The sequence below is a fragment of the Bacillus rossius genome, chromosome 17 (genome assembly GCF_032445375.1).
Source record: "Bacillus rossius redtenbacheri isolate Brsri chromosome 17, Brsri_v3, whole genome shotgun sequence".
Taxonomy (NCBI): domain Eukaryota; kingdom Metazoa; phylum Arthropoda; class Insecta; order Phasmatodea; family Bacillidae; genus Bacillus; species Bacillus rossius.
Window position 1 is genome coordinate 37576343 of NC_086344.1, and position 21952 is coordinate 37598294.

General features: G+C 38.7%; 1 protein-coding gene across 1 annotated transcript in view; it reads left to right on the top strand.

Annotated features, from left to right (window-relative positions):
• Nucleotides 1–21952, top strand: part of LOC134540846 (laminin subunit alpha) — a 136908-nt gene that overhangs the window by 93915 nt on the left and 21041 nt on the right. Inside the window, exons 37-44 of the mRNA XM_063383837.1 lie at nucleotides 1590–1878; nucleotides 3960–4099; nucleotides 7530–7663; nucleotides 11389–11544; nucleotides 12884–13071; nucleotides 15153–15361; nucleotides 17253–17406; nucleotides 19365–19548. Of these exons, the coding sequence (XP_063239907.1) occupies nucleotides 1590–1878; nucleotides 3960–4099; nucleotides 7530–7663; nucleotides 11389–11544; nucleotides 12884–13071; nucleotides 15153–15361; nucleotides 17253–17406; nucleotides 19365–19548 (1454 nt within the window). The remainder of the gene's footprint in view (nucleotides 1–1589; nucleotides 1879–3959; nucleotides 4100–7529; nucleotides 7664–11388; nucleotides 11545–12883; nucleotides 13072–15152; nucleotides 15362–17252; nucleotides 17407–19364; nucleotides 19549–21952) is intronic.

Genomic DNA, 21952 nt, shown 5'->3' on the forward strand with positions numbered 1-21952 from the left:
CGGCGTGTGTCTCGCGCCCTGACACGGCGGCGTGCGCTTTCATCGGCATTTACGCTCTTTCTTCCCAATCCACGATACCTGCTATTAGCAGAGACAAGATTTTATTCCTTTATTTTTAGTCCACTTTTGTTTTTTATAGGGATGGGTGGGTTCTGTAATTTTTCGATTCCGGTTCCATTTCGGTTCTTGGAATTAGGTTCGGTTCTTCTCCGGTTCCGGTTCCTGTCTCATTGGTTGTGAGGATAATCAATCTTTAAGAAAAGAATTAAAAAAATTTTACTGTCTCATTGGTAGTATTTTATACAGTGTTCGCATATAGCAAACTTCTTATCTGCATCAAGAACAAAATGTTCCCACACAGACAACATTACTGCAAGGAAACAAACTCCTCATGCACAAAGCTGAAAATATTACTTCCCTTATTAATTTACGTGCCAATAATACAAATTAATTATCGCTTAAACCACGACAGTAGCCAAAACGAAACGTCGAAATTCTGGCTGTGTACCAACCTCCCGGTATTATTGGTCGCATGTGTTGAAAAATTACTGTAAAATAAGTATCATGTTAAAGTAACATCTAAAAGGGTGCTAATTGCTTACTTCAATTTTCACATACATTTAAAACCATTTGGTTTAATTCTGGAATGGTAAAATAACGTTTACCGTTTATAAGTTAAAACGTATGATAAGTTGTGTAATCCATGGCAAGTTGGTCACTATGTTCACAAAAACAATGCAGCGCAGCCGCGGCATATTACCGTAAATAAATGACAATAACAGTATGACCAAGACGGAAATTTCGGAAAATTTTCCAATTATCTGTATTGTGCTACATTTACATACAGAATAAAGTTATCTTGGCACTAAAATCATCTCCCTACTCCACACACACTCGGCATACCTGCTCCCCCACCTGCATGCGTACAAACACTCGCAACCCCAGATTTTTTTTTTGCAAGTGTGGGAAACTTGGCCTACGTTGCAGCGAACCATTGGGTTTTCTCTGAGTTCTCCTGCTTCCCCTCACTCCATCCATGTTCCATTCTGATCTCATCAGCCTCCCACCTTCTCTAATGATTCTGGCGGTTTCGAGAGTTGATTCTAGGATCATCCAAATTTAATTCATTCATAAGCAGCCTTAGCATGCATGTTTTAAGTGTGATACATGATTAGAAAGCTCGAGATGTCATTTGTAGGGACCGGAAAAATTTGCGGGTTCAATGACCTCCAGGATGAACTCCATAGTTCTATGCACACTCGGTCAAATGTCACCCACTCATTGGCTGCTGTCTTGTGAGACGTCCCAATGTAGCAGCCTGTGTTTCTCATTGGTCCAGAGTCATCCAGGTGAGTTGCGAGCCAATAGCAGAGGCAGCACTCAGGTATAACTATTTGCATTTTAGCCCATCGCGAAATGAATTCGCGAATTTTTCCGGTCTCTAGTCATCTGTTACGAAGTACACATCACAGTACAGTAGTGTTGGAGCGACAGGAGAGTTGCTACCCGTACGAGGTACGGCTGTGCCACTGCGCTGGCGCCGCGCGGGGAACCGTTGCAAGGGCGGCCGTGGTTGGCTGGGCCGGCAGGCACGCACATCGACGCGGCGCTGCGCGAGGCGCAGGAGATCCTGGAGCAGATCCAGCGCCGCGACTTCTCGCGGCGGGCGGAGGCCGCCGACGGGGAGCTGCTCCGGGCCAACGAGACGCTCGCCAAGATGCAGGAGTTCTCGGCGCCGGTGCGCGACCAGAGCGCGGCGTTCGCGGCCCTGCGCGACAAGATACGGCAGTTCGACGACAAGCTGGAGGACCTGCAGGCGCACGGCCGCGACTCCGTGGAGAAGGTGGCGTTCGCGCAGGGCTTCAACGACGACAACCGGTCAGTAGTCTTCAATTTTATACTTGTCGCGAGCACATTAAGGGACCCCGCCTCGTCTGGGGTGTATCTGTGTCGGCGAGGCGGGATGATAAGCGCGACGCTCGCTGGTATTTCCAACGCGGTGTCTCCTCTGGACTGGCGCGCAGTCTTCTCGTCGACACAGAATAAATGTGAAATTCGAGCGGTGACCGTAACATTACATGGCCGAGAAATGAAGTTAAATATGTAATGCGAGTCCCTCAAGTGCTTTCAAGAATTTGTACTCTTTGTTTTACGCATAAAAATTACTCTGAAAACATGCGTTTCAGCCATTTTAAGTCTTCTAAAAAATACAGTTGATAAACTTAATCCGAAATGAAAAGTACTTTCGGGTCCTCAGCGAACTCTTAAATGCTTTTCTCAAACAGACCCCCACCCCCGATATCTTGAGTATTTTTGAAACTGCGTTGTTTCTCCTGAAGCTCTGCACACCGTATGTGTGCCCGGGTAGGCCGGGGCCTTAATGGTAAAATTTTAGTATACGACGTATATTATGTTTTATTTGAACGACTCTACTAGTTATGCTTACAAAGTATTTTTTAGCTCTGTTCAGCGCTGTAGTTTGTAAACAAGCCTTAGTTAACTAAGTTATGTTTCATTATTTTATATCAAAATGTTTTTGACGTGATAACGTCTTATAAATCGATGAACGCCGGCTGCACGCACGAAAAAGCATGACTCATTGTCACGTTCCGCCTGAGCCGAGCGTGCAGGAACCGGCCAACCACCGTGCGAGAAAATCTTCTATAATATCAAACAGGTTAAGGCGGGCTTTTTAAAAGCAGCAATTAAAAAAAATTTGATTTATTTGCCCAATTTCGTCATTTCAAATCAACAGTTTATTGACATTGATTTGATTTAAGTTTATTTCTATAACTAATTGTTCGTGATTATAATTAAACAAATTATTTAAATTAAATTTGCATAAACTGTAAATAATATTTGCAAATTAAAAAGTATGCAATTTTTCATCAATGTTTTCTTATGACACTATCACGTAAAATTATCGTCCATAAACCAACTTTACAGACAACCCCCCTTTTTTAAATTTGTGATGATTTTAGTATGAACGGGATATATATTTTTTGGTTTAAACTGATCAAGAGATTGCTTTAGAATTTAAACGTTAGTTTTATAAATTGTTGTAACTTTGTACTTGTACTTTACTTTAAATACTAATTATTATTGAATTATATTTTCATTTATTCATGAAGCAATGTTATACTTTTAAATTTTTTTACGTTACACATTATATTGAATTTTAATAAATTTGTAAGGTTTCTTAAGGTTATATTTTATACATTTACTTCTCAGTTACTACAAAAATTTATAAATGTTTTCGTTTGTCAAAATACCGCTTGTAATTTAAAGTGACTAGATATCACTCGCACACAAGCTTGCTTTTCGTGAGTGCTAAATTTCCTGGTTAGTTAAGTGAGTATTGTTAACAAAAGTGTAAAAAAGGGAGATATATTATTATTGTTCTTCATCTTCTTCTTCTTATTATTATTACTATCAACAGTTACATCGGCAGGGCCGGTGCAAGGTAAAATGGCATCCTAGGCGAAAAAACTTACAGACCCCCTAACCCCGGTACCCCCCCCCCCCCCCCATCCCGGACACCCCAAAAAAATTTTTCCTTGCCTCAAAATACATCACGTAAGCCTAAGATTTTGTCAACAATCTAATGTAAGCAGGCTTGTGTTTTTTTTTTTTTACTTTTTTTACTTATTACGAATCGTAAACAGGTCACCGTGGACTTTAAATAATTACTTACATCAATATAAACATTCCAAACTGTTTCAAAAATCCATTTTCATCTAGTTTCAATAATCGTTAAGCATATGATATCATCTGTTATGTGTCGTGCTGCGCCGCCCCCAGCTACTTGGCGCCCTGGGCGGTCGCCTGGTTCGCCTGTGTGGACGCGCCGGCCCTGTACATCGGGAACATGGGATACTGATAATACTGAAACTCGGCTGCAACGCTGCTTGGGAGTGCGACCGGAACAAGCGGGGCGCCCCGGGCCTGCGGTGTTGCAGGAACTCGAAGGTGGTGGGCAAGGTGAACACGGCGAAGGCGCTCACGCAGGAAGCCAACTCCACGCTGAGGCGGGCCGAGGTGCTGATCAAGAACGCCTCGCTGTACCTCGACGAGGCGGGGCAGACACTGGAGGACCTGTGTGAGTGGCTTCCCAGGGGGCAGCTCTGTGGCGTGTCTCGTCCTCAACTTTCCTGTGCTTCATTCCTGCCGTTGGCGCTGTCCTTGTTTCCGCGTGCTCTGTTTGCCAGACACACGCCGTAGAGCACAAAAATTTCAGACAACACTTTTCAATTGAATAAAAAAATTTTTTTTTTTAAATGAATCTGAAACATTGTATATTATAAAGTAAAATATGGAATGTGATTTTCGGAAATACTTTTTTATTTCTGTTGTATTTCCTCAAGCGCATAATTTTTATTTTTAAGGAGTCATAATTAAAAGAACTGTCTTGTTTTTAATTTTTTATATATATATAATTTAATGTTAAACATACTAAACATTCTAAATACAGTAGACTTCCGACTATCCTGGTGCGGTTTATCTGGTTTACAGATTAACCGTGCCGTACTTCACTTTCATAAACCATAAAAATAAAAATTATTTTTGACTTTGTTTCTGTGCACACGTGATGGCAATGGCACACAAATTAATAATGGGACAAATCAACAAACAATATTTTGCTATTCCTCAATAGCTATTCGCATCCTTCATTGCATAATTACTTCCAATATTACTAGTGTTGGGCCGATTCCTAAAATATACCGATTCCGATTCCATTTTCGATTCTTAAATTAAAGGGTTGATTCTTCGAATCCGATTCCGATTCCTTAATTTTTATCTGACAATGTTCAACAGAGTAATATACTAAGAAAAAAAAGGTTGTTTATGATTTTAAAAATGTAATTATGTTGTGTTTCATTTTCTGTGCAGAAATTAACATTATATACAGCTTATATAATGTTAAAAAGTATGTTCATTACCATCAAGTTACGCTACCTTGTATTTCTAGCACAATTTGGCCTTTTAACCTTGCATATAGTTAGACGAAACACGTGTTCAAACACTGCCAATAATCAAAGATGTCTAATGACTTAAATTGTAAATAATGTTATAACTTAACAAACTTTAGATACCTTACATTATCAACTCAATTAATTAATTGTAAAAAAAGAGGGTTTGTACGGTTAGGTTAAGAATTTTATTTTCAAGCACAACTAAATAATGATCCAAATAAAATGTCAATATAACCTCGTTTATACATATTTCAAGGGACCATGGCGGAAAAAAAATAAAAAAGGGAAATGTAAAAATAATACTTTATTATCTCATTATGATGGAAATGACAAACAAATATGCACCACACTAAAATAAAATGTCAGAGATGCTTACGTTTTAATATATTATCTAGAACTTAATTATCTCACTTGGTGAAAAGAATAAATCCATCCAGTCTTGCAGTTCCTCACAATCGTAAAGAGAAAATAAATTTTCGGTTCTTGAGTAAGAAAGTTCTGTGCAATTTTTAGCATCTCAAAATTTTCACATTTTATGGTGAGATTTTCTTACACAAAATATTTAAACTCTTCAAATAATCGCGTGTTAAGGTTAACATTTAATTCATTTCAGAAATTTATCGGAAACAATTCTGTTAAACTAACACAACTACTTTCAAAAGATTGTTTATGTTTGCCGCTTGGTAATAAAAATTTACGAACGTTTCCGCAGCAATGTTTGGAAATTCAGACTTGCCAACTGCCTTTCCAAAATATATCTAACGTAAAACGAGCATCGCTTAACACGCACAAGAACACCGATTTAAAGCAATTTGGTTATGTTGCTTTTAAACTTATTTTAATATGGTTGCAATAATCCACTGTGAATTTGGGTAAAATTTCATTCAAAAATTATTTCATTTTAATTCTTTCAAGTTTAATGTGTAGAGATGTTCACGTTCACGTCACCAAAGATTTTGTTCATGGCCGTATGGTTTACCATGGCAGGTAGCACAAAAAAAATTAGATTGTTTACAATGGCAAATGTAGCTGCCATGATCAAATAGTTAACGTTTACATTATTTGCCGTTTACATTTACATAATTTTCTTTAAACATTTATGGTTTTGTCTAATTATTTTTGAAGGTTTGCTATTAAATGCAGTGCTGCTGCAACGTAATTTCCTAAAAATGCTTTCGCTTAAAGTGGGAAAGTAGATACTGCATTTGTACAGTAGGGAAAATGGCGGTGCAAGTAAATAAATACGTTAATCACCGTAATTCGTAAATCAGTTCCGTAAAAAAAGATTGTATTATGTAGTTTTAAAAATTATATTTGCATGCATTTTAATATTTTCTTACGTTGCGTAGATTATGTATTTTGCAAACTTAAAAACAATGCAGGAATCGGTCATGGTCGATTCCAAAACCATTGTATTCTGAATCCCACGATTCCAGTGGAATCGGTGGAACCGACCGATTCCGGAATCGGAATCGACCCATCACTAAATATTACCCATGTGTTCAGCAAACATTTATATTCCACCATCCTGCATACCAGCAGCAGCTATGACCGATCGTTAGCCGTTACGAAAACTGAGGAGTAGACAAACACGAGCAACGTTACGAGAATTCCGTAGTATAGCTGCTGCGTCATTTCTACCTCTTCCCTGCTGGCCTTTACAACTAGTATACATCATGCTACGCTATGTACCTTACCTCTGGTGTATATTTGTAGTGTAATATATACATACATGTTATCTTACAGACCTTATTATAATCTGACAGGAAAAACTCAGGGAAATGGTGTAGAGTAAGGACATGGGAATTCTCTTGTGTTCAGTCCCAAGTATCACTGGGTTTTCATAATTATTACTGATTCAGGCGTGCAGTTACGAAATCGCCGAGTGTTATTTACTTATTACGGAAAAGAGGAACTTAATGATATTTAGTGTCTTATCAGCATTTCTTATGATAAGTCTCGCACATACCGCCTATATATTTGGCAGTATTATCTTCATAAAATCTTGTTTGGTATGACGCGATTTAGCTTTTTTGGGTTTGCCACAATTATGAATCCTGGTACTTATTTTAGTTTTTTTTAATAATAAAGTTATTTTTGTGCCTGTGCAATTTTTTTAAACAGTTCATTTGACGAATTTGTTTATTACTGTACATGCGATCGGTTATATGTAGAGACCGGAAAAAAATTCGCGGATTGATTTCACGATACGCTAAAATTCAAATACATATACCTTAATGCTGCTTTTGTTATTTGGTTCACTGTTCATCTGGACGACTCTGGGCCAATGGGAAATGCTCATCCAAAGAAGTATCGTATCACAAGCAAACTAGTTGAGAAGACTCACAAGTCAGCAGCCAATGAACAGGCGTTATTCTCCCGAGTATACCGAGGACTGTGTAGTCTATCCTGAAGGTAATTGAAACCGCGAATTTTTCCAGTCTCGAGTTATGTGGTATTCCAGTATTTGCGGTAAACCTTCACCGTGTGTGCTTCGCGGTGTGATGTTGCATGCTCGCGCGTGATCACTGATGTGTGCGCGTCTCTCGTTCGCAGACTCTGCGGCGCGCGGCTGCCGGCTGATCAGCGCGCAGCTCAACGACTCGTACAACGACAAGGAGCGGGAGCTTTCGACCTTGACCACGCCGGTCATGGAGGCGGAGCTCCACGCCCAGAACCTCACCGTCAGGGTGAGACATTCCCTGAGTCACTAAACTGTTAGCGCTTGCCTCTCAACGTAAAACTAAAAACGTAAATTATTTCGCTCCACGCAAACGAAATCAAAAATAACGTTTTCGCTGACGATGACAAGCAAAAATGGTATATGTTCATTTTTAATTTTACAGGCAACGTTTAACTGCTGAAAACAGTCTTAAAATCAAACTGAATGAGTCTGCTAACAAATGCGACACACAAAATTTTCCTCGATTGTGAACTGCCACCACAAGAAATATTGTAAAGACTTTTATACTCGTTTAGCTCTGCACGATCTATTAAATTCCTGAACGGTACATTAACAGATGGATTCAATGATCTGTCAAGTTCGTCCGTCACCCGTCTGTCCGCTATCTGTCTGTCCATCAACTGGCCGACCGGTTCACATCACTTCACACATCCGTCACAATATTTTTCACTTGGATGCGGCCAACTGACTACCAGGTTTAAATTTTGTATAAAATTTCTCGTGTTAAGGTAGATTAGTTTGACAATTATGTGAGCTAAACACTTATAAATCAGTAAACTCTTTTTTTTTTGTTATGATATTAATGTATATATTTTCATTGTATGTATATGTCATTAATAACATTTATGTGTTCTGTCATCAATATTTGTTTCAACCATCAAACTTTAAAAGGTGTTCAAATGCAATAGTTAAAGCATGTTAATAAACAAAAAAACTAACTCCAAAATCTTTTAAGATAGTAAATGTCACCTGAAATATCTTGCATACATTTTGGAAGTTATAATTTTGTCCGTCCATCGAAAGTTAAAGCTGTGGAAGTTTTTGATGCGATGGATGGATGAATAGAATTTTTCTGATTGGCTTGAGGTCACATGATTAACGGACGTAACGAATCATGAGTCCAGCTTAAGGCAGAGAGAGATCCACTCCATTTTAAATATTTTTGGATGAATTAACAATTTTGGAATTTTCCCTACCTTTGTTGGAGCTGTTCACGAGGCTATTGAGGTTTTCTTGGACTTACTTGGCAAATTTGAACTTAGAAACCCATGTGCATAGGAAGACTGTTCATGTTGCATTGGTCTCTAAAATTTAATTTCCCACGCTACTAGCTACGATAGCGCCACTTGCATCTGTTAACAGTGCTAGCAACCAACAGACATTGTTATTACACTGCCCCCTTTCGCTCTTTTTTCTTTTTCAGTTCTAAAATATCTATCATTCATAAGAAACAAGAGAGAAAGAAGTTGATAGAAAACGGCAGGCAAAGTGGTTCTACCTACCCCTCCTCTCACCTCACCCTCCCCCAAAGTGAAGTTCTGCGTACGCTCGAGGACATGATCTTTAATATTGGCAGTCGAACAGAGGTCAACCGGTCGGATCACTCCCCTAACGAGGTTACTCGCGTTTGATCCCCGCAGGGTATAACCCCGAGAAATCCCATGTGGGGAACCATGGCGAAAGATGCAGTGAGTCTGTGACTTTTGAGTGGGATTCTCCCATTTCTCCATAGCTATTTATACATTTATAGATTTATAGATTCTCAAAAAAAAAATATATATATATATTAGGGATGGGTTGAGTACACATTTTTATCGATTCCGATACCGGTACCGATTCCTAAATTTCGATTTTCGATTCCGAGTCATTCCAGTTTTCGATTCCTGGTAATTCTGGTCACATAATTAAAACTACTTAAGAATTGAATGCATTACATAATGATACATGTATAAAGGATAATTATAAACTTAGGATTAAATGTTGAGGGTTTTTTTTTCAATTACCAGTGAAGAAGCATCTTCACATAAAGTTTGTTTGCTAGTAAGTACTAGGCTGTGCACAAAGAAGTTCAACATTTAGACAGGGTTCTTTAACAGGCGATAACGCCGATAACATAACATCTTTGTTCAAAATGGGTTCAAAGGTAGCACTACTTTTTTCTGTGGTACCTTTTGACTTAGTTGGTGACAGTGCTGTAAACAAAAGTTTGTTTTTCTTGAAAGACTATTTTTTCTGGTAGTAATGTGTGCCGGGATTTCAAATGCTTCATTAAATTGGTTGTAGATTTGTAAGTACCGCTCCCTGAAATTTGCGCACTACCATGATTACAAATTGCATATTTGTCATTTTCACTATTGATGCGAAAATGTTCCCAAACTTTAGACATGTTGATACATATCAGACCATTCGCATCGTAATTTGAAACGACAGTCGGCGAACATTTTTTTACTAACAAGCTAGCAAAACACTTGAAAATAGTTTTAGCAAAACAATATTTGTGCCAAATAAATAGCATAAATGCGCAACAATTCACAGTAACCTCAATAGCACGACGGTGAATTACGCCGTAATTCACCGTCGTGCTATTGAGATTACTGTGAATTGTTTCGCATTTATGCTCTTTATTTGGCACAAATATTGTTTTGCTAAAACTATTTTCAAGTGTTTTTCTAGTAATTATTACGGTTTTCCTTTGCAAGAAATAAACACGAGCCTCTGTTGGCGGTATGGCCAGAGAATTTTTTAAAATCGATTGTTGCTTTCATTATACAATTTGTCCTGTACGCAACGAATCGATACGTTTCGACTTCACTTTATATTTTATGGCCACCAGAGATTTTGTGGAGGCCATCATCCTTGAATGGCTCACAACTAAACTGGTGACGACACGTGATGTGATCTCGTTTCATAACCGTCACTTTCTTCACAAAAAACAATGGACTTTTCTTAACTGCAAATAAAATTATTAAGTCTTTTTACAATTTATTTACGTCTAATACATGCGTGAGGAATAATGTTCTTCGATCATGGAGTTTTAATTAGAGGTTAAACATGCCCGGTAACATTGTTTTAATTTATTTTTATTCGTATAAAATTAATATTTAATAATAATGAGCATTATTAGGAATTTTATGCGCATACGGCAGGTAAGATATATTAAAATAAGTAAGTAAAGTTCAGACGAAAATATATTACTACTGTATTTTCTTAACTTAACCGATTCCTAACCTACCTTGCCCTTTTTTAGTACCCGATACTGAGTACCCAACATTTTTAATAATCGGTGGTATCGAGGAATCGGAGAATCGAATCGACCCATCCCTAATATATATGTAGGTACATACTGTATTAACCTGAATATAATGTGGGGGATTTCCACCGAAACTGTTAAACCTGAAAATAAGTGTCGCATTATATTCGTAAAACTTGTATCTTCCCGCTGGAAGATGTGAATTTACAGTGTGGTGTACAGCTTTAATTAAAAAAAAAAAACTTCACAATCTGCCTATGGACCGTGTCACTTATGCCACTTTAGCAGGGCCGAATTTAGGGGAGGGAAACCGGGGCGAAAGCCCCGGGGCCTCCACAAACGGAGGGCCCCCACAAAAATTTCATATAATTCTTGTCTCCGATTATATTTATGTATGTTTTTTTTAAATACTAAGAGAATCTACTTGATTTCACAATAAATTATTTATTGGAAAACTCGACTGACAAAAAAAATTGTTCATTTTCCGTATTTGTAAAATAATTTGGGGCCAGGGGGCCTCCGCTCCTCTGTTGCCCCGAGGCCTCCAGGCCTCTGAATCCGGCCCTGCTCTTTAGTCCACCTCTTGTTTAAATGAAATTGACGTAAAAATCAAAATTTTAAAAATCCTACATGTACAAACCACCGGTGATGATGACCCTCGGATGTGAGTGTGAGTTGCTGACCCCCGATGTCCACCGCAGGCCACGGAGCTGGACAACATCCTGCTGGTGTCGCGCAACACGTCGCACGAGGCCCTCAAAGCCGCCAACGCCTACAAGGACATAGTCGGCGCCATAGAGGAGGCGCTGAAGGCGGCCGGCGATGCCGGCGCCGCCGCCCAGGAAGCTGTCGACCGGGTGAGTCCCTCCGACGTAGAACTCTGCTCCGTCGCGGGGCCCCCCCGCCTGGTCAGGGGGTGGTTCCGTGTAGGCGAGGCGGGAAGCACTTGTCTCGTTTCCCCACGGTGCAGTTACCTGATGTGTTTCTTCACCATCCCGTAGTGCTCAATACGCCGACGAACGGTTTACTTTCAACTGTCCGTCAGCACTTGCTGGTAAAATTAAATAAAGACATAATTTTCTATCATTCGCACTGTCAAAGTAATACGGCCACATGTCAAAAGTAGTAACTTTTCAGGAGAGCATTTTAAAAGTTTAAACAATGTTATTTAATATTTACCCTTATATAAGATAAAAGTTGACCCAAATATATTATATTGTATTTGGGTCAACTTTTATCTTATATAAGGGTAAATATTAAATAACATTTTTTAAACTTTTAAAATGCTCTCCTGAAAAGTTACTACTTTTGACATGTGGCCGTATTACTTTAACAGTGCGAATGAACATTGTTAAAGCAATTATGGCTATAGCGATTAACTTTCTATGGCAAATTGAGTGCATAATATTGTGTATGAATGTAATGTGACTTAACCATGTGTTCACGTAGAATATAATTATTATTTTTTTTTTATTTTCAAACGGTGGTGCACGGTAGATTGAATACAAAGATTTTACAAGGGCCAAAACAATGATTTAAAAAAAAAAAGTGCCAGAGTTTTTAGTTGTTGCAATTAAGTGGTAATTTTTTACAGGGTAGCAGATACCGGGAAATAAGGCACGAGATAACCAAAGTGAAATATTGCTTAGGTCGGATCAGCTTTGTCAATAACACGTAGTTAATATTGAAATACTTGATGTTAGATATTATTAATGTATGTACTTGACAGCCTTACAAACTTTTTTACTTTAGCATGATTATTCTTATTTTTTTTCAAAAAAACACTCATTAGCTAATTATTGATTAGATTTCAGCATGTTTATTTTGTCTTAAATGTTATTTAAATAATTGAAAAAAACGTAAATACTTGGTATTTATGAAGAATTCAAATGTATGTTTAGTTTTGTGATTTTGACTGCCGGTGGAACTGTCCAAAGTGGGCGTGCATTAAAAAACGGACAGTGAAGGCGGTGGTTTGATTAATCGGGCGGATGGTGTCCCGAGCAGGGGGTTGGTGGCCGCGAAAAGGATTCTTGCTGAATGCGATCCGCGGGCATCGTCTTGTCGCCCGAATGCGAACGTCGCTGCACGGGGTGAAGTGTCGAAGTGTTGTGAATGTGAAGTGCCGGTGTCGAGCGCGAGGCGCGGCCGAAGGAAGCATCAGTCTGGGAGCGGGGTCGGCTTGCGCGTGTGCAGTCGCAGGGCCTGGACGGACGGTCGGGCGAGTCCCAGGCGCGCTCCACGGAGCTGCTGGAGGAAGCGCGGTCCGTGCTGGACGAGGCGCGGCGTGACCTGGGCCCGCGTCTCGCCGGCGCCGAGGCAGCCGTCGCTGGTGTGCGGAACCTCACCGCCCGGGGGCGCGAGGGAGACCAGGCCATCAACAGGTAGGGGGTCGTCCATTAATATCGTGATATATATATATATATTTTAGCAAATTTTTAACCCCCCTCCCTCTCCCCCCCCCCTCCCCTAGTGATTTGTGGTGAGGTTTCAGTCTACTTACCCCCTCCACCCCCCACCCCAATAAATCATGTGTATTTTTTAAAAATTCTGAATATTATCTTTAAACATAGGTATAATCTAATTTAATTCTGGAAAATTAAGCACAGTGATAAAAAATGTCCGGACACACGTTTAAGGTTGAAGGTTTTTTTTCTCACTGGCATAAATAATAATGAAGGAAAGGCTTACATGTGATTTTACGCATGTGTTCGGCGCCGAATTCCCAAGTCTTACTGGCGGCCGGCAATTCCGAGCCGGGGGGGTTCATGTTGCGGCGGGCGGGGACATTGTTGCCTGGCTACGGCGAGTCAAGGTCACGCATCGCTTTTCGGTTTAGTAGAAATTGCCCCTCCCCCCTTGTGATATTTCGTGATTTTTCCAGCGTCATATGATTAATGGTCGATCCCTAGGCCACGTGTCTGCCCGTCCCAACACTGCACCTTAGTGTGCGTGTCCCTACGCCTTGACTGCGCGCGGCGGGGGTGGGGGTGGGGGGGGGGCTGAATGCCAGGGGTTGGAAGACTGCGGCTCTCTTCATAGGGTTTTACGGCTCCACAACTAACTGCGCTGCCACAGCGCCGAACAAAATCAAACGGCCCAATCACAGCGCATGTCCTCAACATTGCGGGCTCGCATCTGCCATCACACTCGGCCAGGTGTGTTTTTTTTTTGCTTCAATAATTAATTAATTAAAATTATTTAGGTCTTATTGTTTTATCATTAGAGAGCCCGACTGTTTATTTTGAGAGAGACGAAACATCAAAAAACATTCGTCTTATAATTTACGGTGTCTTGATATTCTAGTAAATACTGTTTTATTAGTGATTTACCAATGTAATGGTTTTAAGCATCTCTATCAGCTGATATTCCCCAATTGTTTCCAACTGATACATTGAAGAAAGTACAATTTTAATCTATTCAAATGTCATCCGTATTTTCTATTTACCTGTTTATTGTTCCGTAGGCAACTTAAACTCTTAAGGTTTCTGTAATTTGAGGTTATACTTGAAAGTTGTGTTTGTAAATTAGTCAGTGACATAATGTGTATTGTGCTGTGCACAAATTTTATGTTGTAAATAACATTTTTTTTGTAATCTACCCAAAATCCTTTTAATAAGTAGTTATTAATTATTTATAAATATATAATTTCTGGAGGCTTTAACTGTTACTATTTATAAAAAGTTTTGAATCGGCTTCATATTGGTTATCGGATCTATTAAAGAAATATATCTGAATTTGGTAGGTGACAAGATAACATGTTGAATTGCGATAACACCAAAATGCAAGTTATTACATGGAATTGTCATTTAACCAAAACTTGATTCAAATCATAAAAAAAAATTAATCTTTTAATCTGGACCAAAAAGTTGTACTAAAGTGCCGGGGTTCAGAAAAATTAATTTAATTTGTTTTATTGTGCACCTTTTATTGAATCAAGTTTTAATTATAAATGCTTTGCTGAATTATTTCTCTTTGTTCTGATTGTATCCATTTTGAACCAATATATTGAAAATTAATTTACCGTCAAAATGCAGCATATACATTTTACGCCTATTTTGTTGAAGTAAGTATTACACAACAGCATTTAATAAAAATAGTCGAGGGCATCATACCAGAAGGGCGTATAAACACTTTTTGCAATATCAAGATAAATGTAATATAACCCAATCAGGTTCATAAACACTTATTCAGAGCTTCGGAAAAACATAACGATGAATCGAATGATAATACCATGTTATGTAGACTAAGGAAGGGAAAAACAGCCAAACTTTAAATGAATCCCCTGTAAACTTGCATTTTCGTTGATACGCCCTTTTGGTATGATGCCCTCGAAATAATAACACAGAAATGCTCTTGTTTTGAAAAGACAATTGGACTGGAAATGAAACCATGAAGTGTTGTCTGTAGCAGGGGTGCAGCCAGGGGGGTGTGTGATTGTGGCGTGTGTGTGACTGGGGGGCAGGTTCCTGGGGAGGGTGTCGGACCAGAGCGTGGAGCCGGTGACGCAGCAGGCGGTGGCGGACGCGGAGGAGGCCCGGAGCATCGCGCGGGACTCGGCGGACGCCGCGCTGGGCGCCGCGCAGCGCCTGCCCGAGGACCTGAAGCGGGCCCGCCAGCTGCCCAAGGACAAGGACATGACGGCCAAGGCCATCCAGCAGGCCAACAGCCAGAGTGGGTGCCTTGCTCTCTCTCTCACTCCCTCTCCCTCTCTCTCCCTCTCCCTCTCTCTCCCTCTCTCACTCCCTCTCCCTCTCTCTCTCTCTCCCTCTCCCTCTCCCTCCCTCTCGCTCCCTCACTCTCTCTCTCTCTCTCCCTCTCTCTCCCTCTCTCTCTCCCTCTCTCTCTCTCCCTCTCATTTCCTTTCTCGCTTTCTTGTATTTTGCTACTCAGAAGAGATCAGCCGATTATATGGCGTCAGGGTCATAGTGACCCGGTTAATTCTTGGAGGTCGTCACTTTTAATAATTATTGTAAGTAAATCTGTGTTTTTACTAGCTTTCTACTTAGTTGGCTGGGTTACTGTTTACGTTAAGTGTGGAATGTAATATGGTATTTGCTTTAAATAAGTCTCTTTTAAAATTGTTATTTTCAATGCTGGTTTGGTTCGTAGTGTGTGTGGTACTCTGCTAGTGTGTTGGTACTCTTGCTCTCGTTTGCTGGCCATCTGTAGGTGTTTTCCTCCTATGGTACCGACGGAGGTGGGAGTCCATACACTGGTAGTGATAACTGTGTTCCTGTTATTACATGTAGTGCCCACCACTAAAGTCTACGACTGTTGGTGGGCATGTGACAAATTACAAATAAAATAAAATAAATAGTGACATGTTTGGATCGTGAGACAATGGGTCTGGTACAAATAAGGAAAGAAAGAAAGACTTGCGGCGACACAGCAGCGCCTGAAATGATAGATGATGGTTTATCGCATCCTGTGTTAGAGAGGGACATGTTAGCCCAGACTGTGGGAATATCTGACTGGGGAATCCCAGAGTTGTGCGTTAAATTAGAAATAGACAGAGTTGTGAGAGGACAGAGACATGCGACAACTTGGTGAATCACTAAATATTAATAGTGATAGTCATTTGGTTGTATTTCATTTCCATTTGTTTCGTTTCAGATTATTTCGATTGTTTCACTTTGATATGTAGAGTTAGGTAACGTTTCATAACATAGTAAATTCTTTGTTTTGATTTATATCATTACAATTCAAACAATTGATTATTTTAAAGGTGTTTCATTTAAAATCGTTTTATTTCATTATAATTGGTTTTTAATGATTCAGTTTTTATGTAGGTTCAATTCATTTCATTATATTTGGGTACCTTTCATTTCATTTCTATTGTTACAATTCATTTAGTTTGATACATTATGAATAGAATAAGCCAACAGCAAGACACCTTCTCGGGGAAGTCCCGTCCTATGTGAGATTGTCTGTAAGCTGTGTAAAGTACTTTGATTTCTTCAGTCGTCGTGCCAGGGCCGGGCGGAGAGATCGCGCCATCTCAGCAGCTCGGCGATTGTACTGTCTTTATGAGAATAGATTGCAGAATTAATTTCAAACCGTTAGAGAAATATTAAAATTATTAACACAATTTTACGTCACACTACCTGCAACAGTCGTTGAAGGTAGTTTTCCAAGTGTTTTTGTTTTGTGCAGTTTTTCATCTGAGCTGAGCACACTATATTGCTATTCATTAAGTTATTAAGTTTTTTTTTCCTCTAAAAGTATTTTTAAGGAAGTAAAATTTTTTTATTTAAATTATAATCAAATTATCTGTGTTTCTTTATATGAAACTATCGGTTATCGTGGCTAAAGCGCTGAAAGAGCAGCAGTTATAGTTTTATACTGGCTGTATGTTTGCATGTATGTTTAATGTCAGTCTGTATAGGTTGCATTCCCACCTCCCTCCTCTTGCACCCTTCCACAGTTGCCACCCAAAATTTACAATATAATAATATATTAACTAAAAAAAACTCAATTTTCGTCTTATTCTGGCTCTATACCAAACCAGTGATGGTACTGATGACGTGGCTCGTTAATAGTATGTTTTTTTTTTTTTCCCCAGTCGAGAAAGTGAACACGGTCGTCCCTGACATCGACTCGTTGATGCAGCAAGTGGGGGAGAAGCAGTCGAATCTCGAGCGGCTCGGCAGAGACGTCAAGAGTCAGATCGATCAGCTCAAGGAGAAGGTGGCTCTGGCGAGGCAGCTGGCTAACAGGTTCGCCAACTGTTCATGATTCGTCATCATTAGAGCCGAGATTTTAGGTTTTATCATTTTGAACAAGTTAGTCGTGAAAAATTACATGTTTTTTTTTTTTTTTTGCCATTTTTATTTTTAAATTATGAATGTTTTATGTATGTCATATTTCATGAATCAAAAAACGAAATTGTGTTATTGGAACTACCTAACCTAAAAGATAGAATAATTATCACCGGGAAAAAATTATTTTGATTGTATTGTTTATTAGTTCTTTCTGTTGCATAATTTATGTTAATCACTGTATTTTTTATTAAAATTCTATTAATATGAATCAAAAAATCAGTATGTAGTATCAAAAGTACATGTTTCTCTGTGGGTCTTTAGCCACATCTCTGCACAGGGGCTCTGGACAGAAACTGAGGACCCAGGGGCAAATAATTTTGTCAGGTTCTGTCCCTATTACTCAGAGTGCTATTATTCAACCCCTGCAATTTAAAAAAAGAAATATCTAAAGACTAAAAGTTACCGTTGCTATAACTGTAAACGTGATATAAAAAAAAAGATGGCATAGCTTGTTAAGGTTTCCAATTAAATTTAGTCGCAACGAAATTGCAATTTTTGTCCTGCTATCGGGGTAATCACCAGCTTAAAGAAATACTTCAAAACCCAATTGGGCCTCCGTGCGTGCTCAGGCCTCGGGAATTGTGCCTTCCACCCTTTCCCCCCTTTCTCCCCCTTCCCCCCGTTTCCCCCTTTTGTCCCCTTTCCCCCCTCTTCCCCCCTCTTCCCCCCTTTTCCCCTCTTCCCCCACTTTTCCCCCTCTTTCCCCCCTCTTTCCCCCTCTTTCCACCTCTTTCCACCTCTTTCCACCTCTTTCCAACCCTTTCCAACCCTTTCCAACCCTTTCCAACCACCCACAAACCACCAACGCATCTTTTCTTTGGACAGCCCTGTCCATATTGTGTCAGATACAGATATTGACTGATTTTGTTTACACGACTGTTAACTAATTTTAAAGTATTTTTTTTTGGCTCTACTTTTTCAATATACTTACTAATTAACTTTCACGTCAAACAAATGAATTTATTTATAAACTAGCGAATTGCCCCGACTTCGCACGGGTGCAATGCTGATACTAAATATACTACAGAATGTCTTTATATACAACGTTCACAGCTTTTTTTGTCATTAGACAATACAAACATAATATAGATCAATTAAATGCACAATGTATTTAAGGTACTTAGTTGGATAAGGATTAATGCTGTATTCCTTAAAATCGCTTTGTACATAAGCCATTATTTCTCGTAAAAAGTAAAGGATAAAAATGGTTATTGTGGGTTATCCCTAAGAGATAGACATATACCATCGCGGACTTTTTTGTAGGCCTTTTTAAGGTGTACGAAACTGTAGTACATTATTTTGATCAATCTCGTAGGGTTAAGCCAGCGTTTGCAATGTAAGCACCAAAAAAAATATTTTTATTTACGACATCACATTACAAACCTCTAAAATTATCAGTGTTTCTCTACTATATTATGCATATATTATACATATAAACCTTCCTCTTGAATATCTCTATCTATTAAAAAAAAAACGCATAAAAAATCCGTTGCGTAGTTTTAAAGATCTAAGCATACATAGGGACAGACAGACAGCGGGAAGCGACTTTGTTTTATACTATGTGGTGATAGTACACAGTTATTTTGAAAGTGCATCTGGCGTGGTCCTGAGCCCTAAATGTGACGTGCAGTTGCAGATCATACCCGGACCACGAAGACTTCACTTGTATTCTATTGGAGACAGATGTACGGTGCTACCCATATTTGAGGGTAACCTTTAGCGGTAAAAGTGTTAGATGAATTTTCATGCCCGAAATCAAAGCTGCAAAACCATACGCAGGGGCGAATCTTTTGCGGGTGGATGCGGTAGTGAAGCTGGGTGGCTGCAGCGCGTGCCGTGCCGTGCCGTTCCAGGATCGAGGTGGGGCTGACGTTCTACCGCAACACGTCGCTGCAGCTCAAGAACCCGGACAACCTGCCCCAGCTCGGCACGTCCTCCAAGGTGTCCCTGTACTTCCGCACCGGCGAGACCAACGGGCTGCTGCTGTACCTGGGCAACGAGATCAGCACCACGTGGAAGGTCAAGCGCGCTCGCACGGTGCGTATTCGCCGGCGCTGGTCGCCCACATCTCCGATGACACCGTGAATTGCGATCTAATTATCTCCGATTATACTGTGAATTTCGATTAAATTATCTCCGACTATACTGTGAATTGCGATTAAATTATCTCCGACTATACTGTGAATTGCGATTAAATTATCTCCGATTATACTGTGAATTGCGATTAAATTATCTCCGACTATACTGTGAATTGCGATTAAATTATCTCCGATTATACTGTGAATTGCGATTAAATTATCTCCGATTATACTGTGAATTGCGACTAAATTATCTCCGATTATACTGTGAATTGCGATTAAATTATCTCCGACTATACTGTGAATTGCGATTAAATTATCTCCGACTATACTGTGATTTGCGATTAAATTATCTCCGATAATACTGTGAATTGCGATTAAATTATCTGCGATTATACTGTGAATTACGATTAAATTATCTCCGATTATACTGTGAATTGCGATTAAATTATCTCCGATTCTACTGTGAATTGCGATCAAATTGAAGTAACACCGGAAAAAAGGTCAATACGCCATATAACGCCAAAATTAAACTGAAATCCAGAAATAACAACAACCGATTTCTTTTAAAATTTTAAAACGCTAGTAACGTAACGTGTTTAGCATGAAGATTGTATGAAATTGATATACTAAATAGCTTGAGTTTATTAATTTAACTTTTTTTTTACCTTTTTACATTACATTACAGCATTGGTAAATCTTTCGAACACGCAGATACTTGCTGATTAATTTTTGTCATTCCGAGTAGTTAGAAATCCTTACGACAAATCATATCGTAAAAGAGAGCATCATGTATCAGTCAGAATAAACTGTTTTTGGTGAATAACGTATTATTAAACATTTGTCATATTTGTTTAATGATATGCTTTATTTATGAATAAACAGAGTTTATAAGAAATAAATACAATAAGAACGAAATCTGCCGTTTTGAAAATGAAATGGGCCTAAAAAAAAAAACATTAAATCTTGTCCCAATCAAATATAACTATGTTCCATACAACCAGGGCTGTTCAGATATCACTACTGATACTAACACTGATTCCTGGTACTACAGTCAACATTTACAATTACTGGCCGTGTGTTATGAATAAATAATTGAATCACAATTTTTTTATAACTATTTTCAAGATTTTATTTCTGAATCTACATGCAAAGCAATTGAAATTTGTGCATCACTTATTTATAAGGCAAACTTCTTCATCTATACAATGCCTAGATTATTAATTTTTAAAATTTAGAAAAAAATATAATTCAATATGCTAAATAAACATAGCAAGTATTTTTAAGGAATCAAATTTAAGAACAAGTACAGTAGAACCCTGTTATAATGTTTTTCAAGGGAGCACAAGAAAAAAACATTATAAGCAGGAAATCTCAATTTAGCACTTAACAATGTTCGAGCTTTGTACCAATGGACTCACCAAGCTATGTAAACAACTTTAATGTTAAAACCAAAGGTAGTATACTTGATACATGAATTTTCTGAAACAAGCCAACAATTTTTCAACTTCGTCTTGTTCCCTGGTTAAATTTTGTTTGTCTTTAAAGATACACTGCCACATTTTCTGTGAAATTGTTTCACGATTCATGATGACAACATTAAGAGTGAGAACGTCTACTCCTTCGCCACCTGAAAATGTTTAATTTTGGGATTCCTATGTATGAATGAAAAAATATATATTTTTAAGCAATAGAAAACACTTTTAGTTATGCCCTCGCTCAATGGTTGGCAACTTAAATATCGTAGGACTATGTACGTGCATCTGAATACCCACTGGAACGGCAAGGAAAAGAAGAGTTGACTAAGGGTGCCAACTGACACGTAACTATGAACATTGTGTACCTTCAGTATATTGCATAAAATTGTATTTTAACAAACTTCCTGTATTGTATGGCAGTGATTGTAAACATAAACATACATAAAGGAAACTTTTTATCGTAAGTGTTGGAATAATTTGGTTTTAAAACATTTTTTCCCCATTTATTGAATGTTAGAAAGCAAACATTATAAGCAGGAAATTACACTATTTATGAACGTTATATGCAGGAAATAAATACATTGTCCTTATGGAGGAAATATTGGGACTTTAAAAATATGACATTATAAGCAGGAAAACATTATATGCAGGAACATTATAACAGGGTTCTACTGTAATTGTTTTGGATATACGTAGTCTCAAAAAGGAATTTGAAAATGTAAAAAATAAAAATAATTAAAAATATACATATATTTACCAAATGTTTAAGATATTACTTTTTCCTGTGCACAACTATTACCATGGCTACTTTACTTCTGCTGTGAAACTCTTACATTTGCAGGGAATGAACAAGTGGAAAATGCTAAGTACCTGTGACCACTCAGC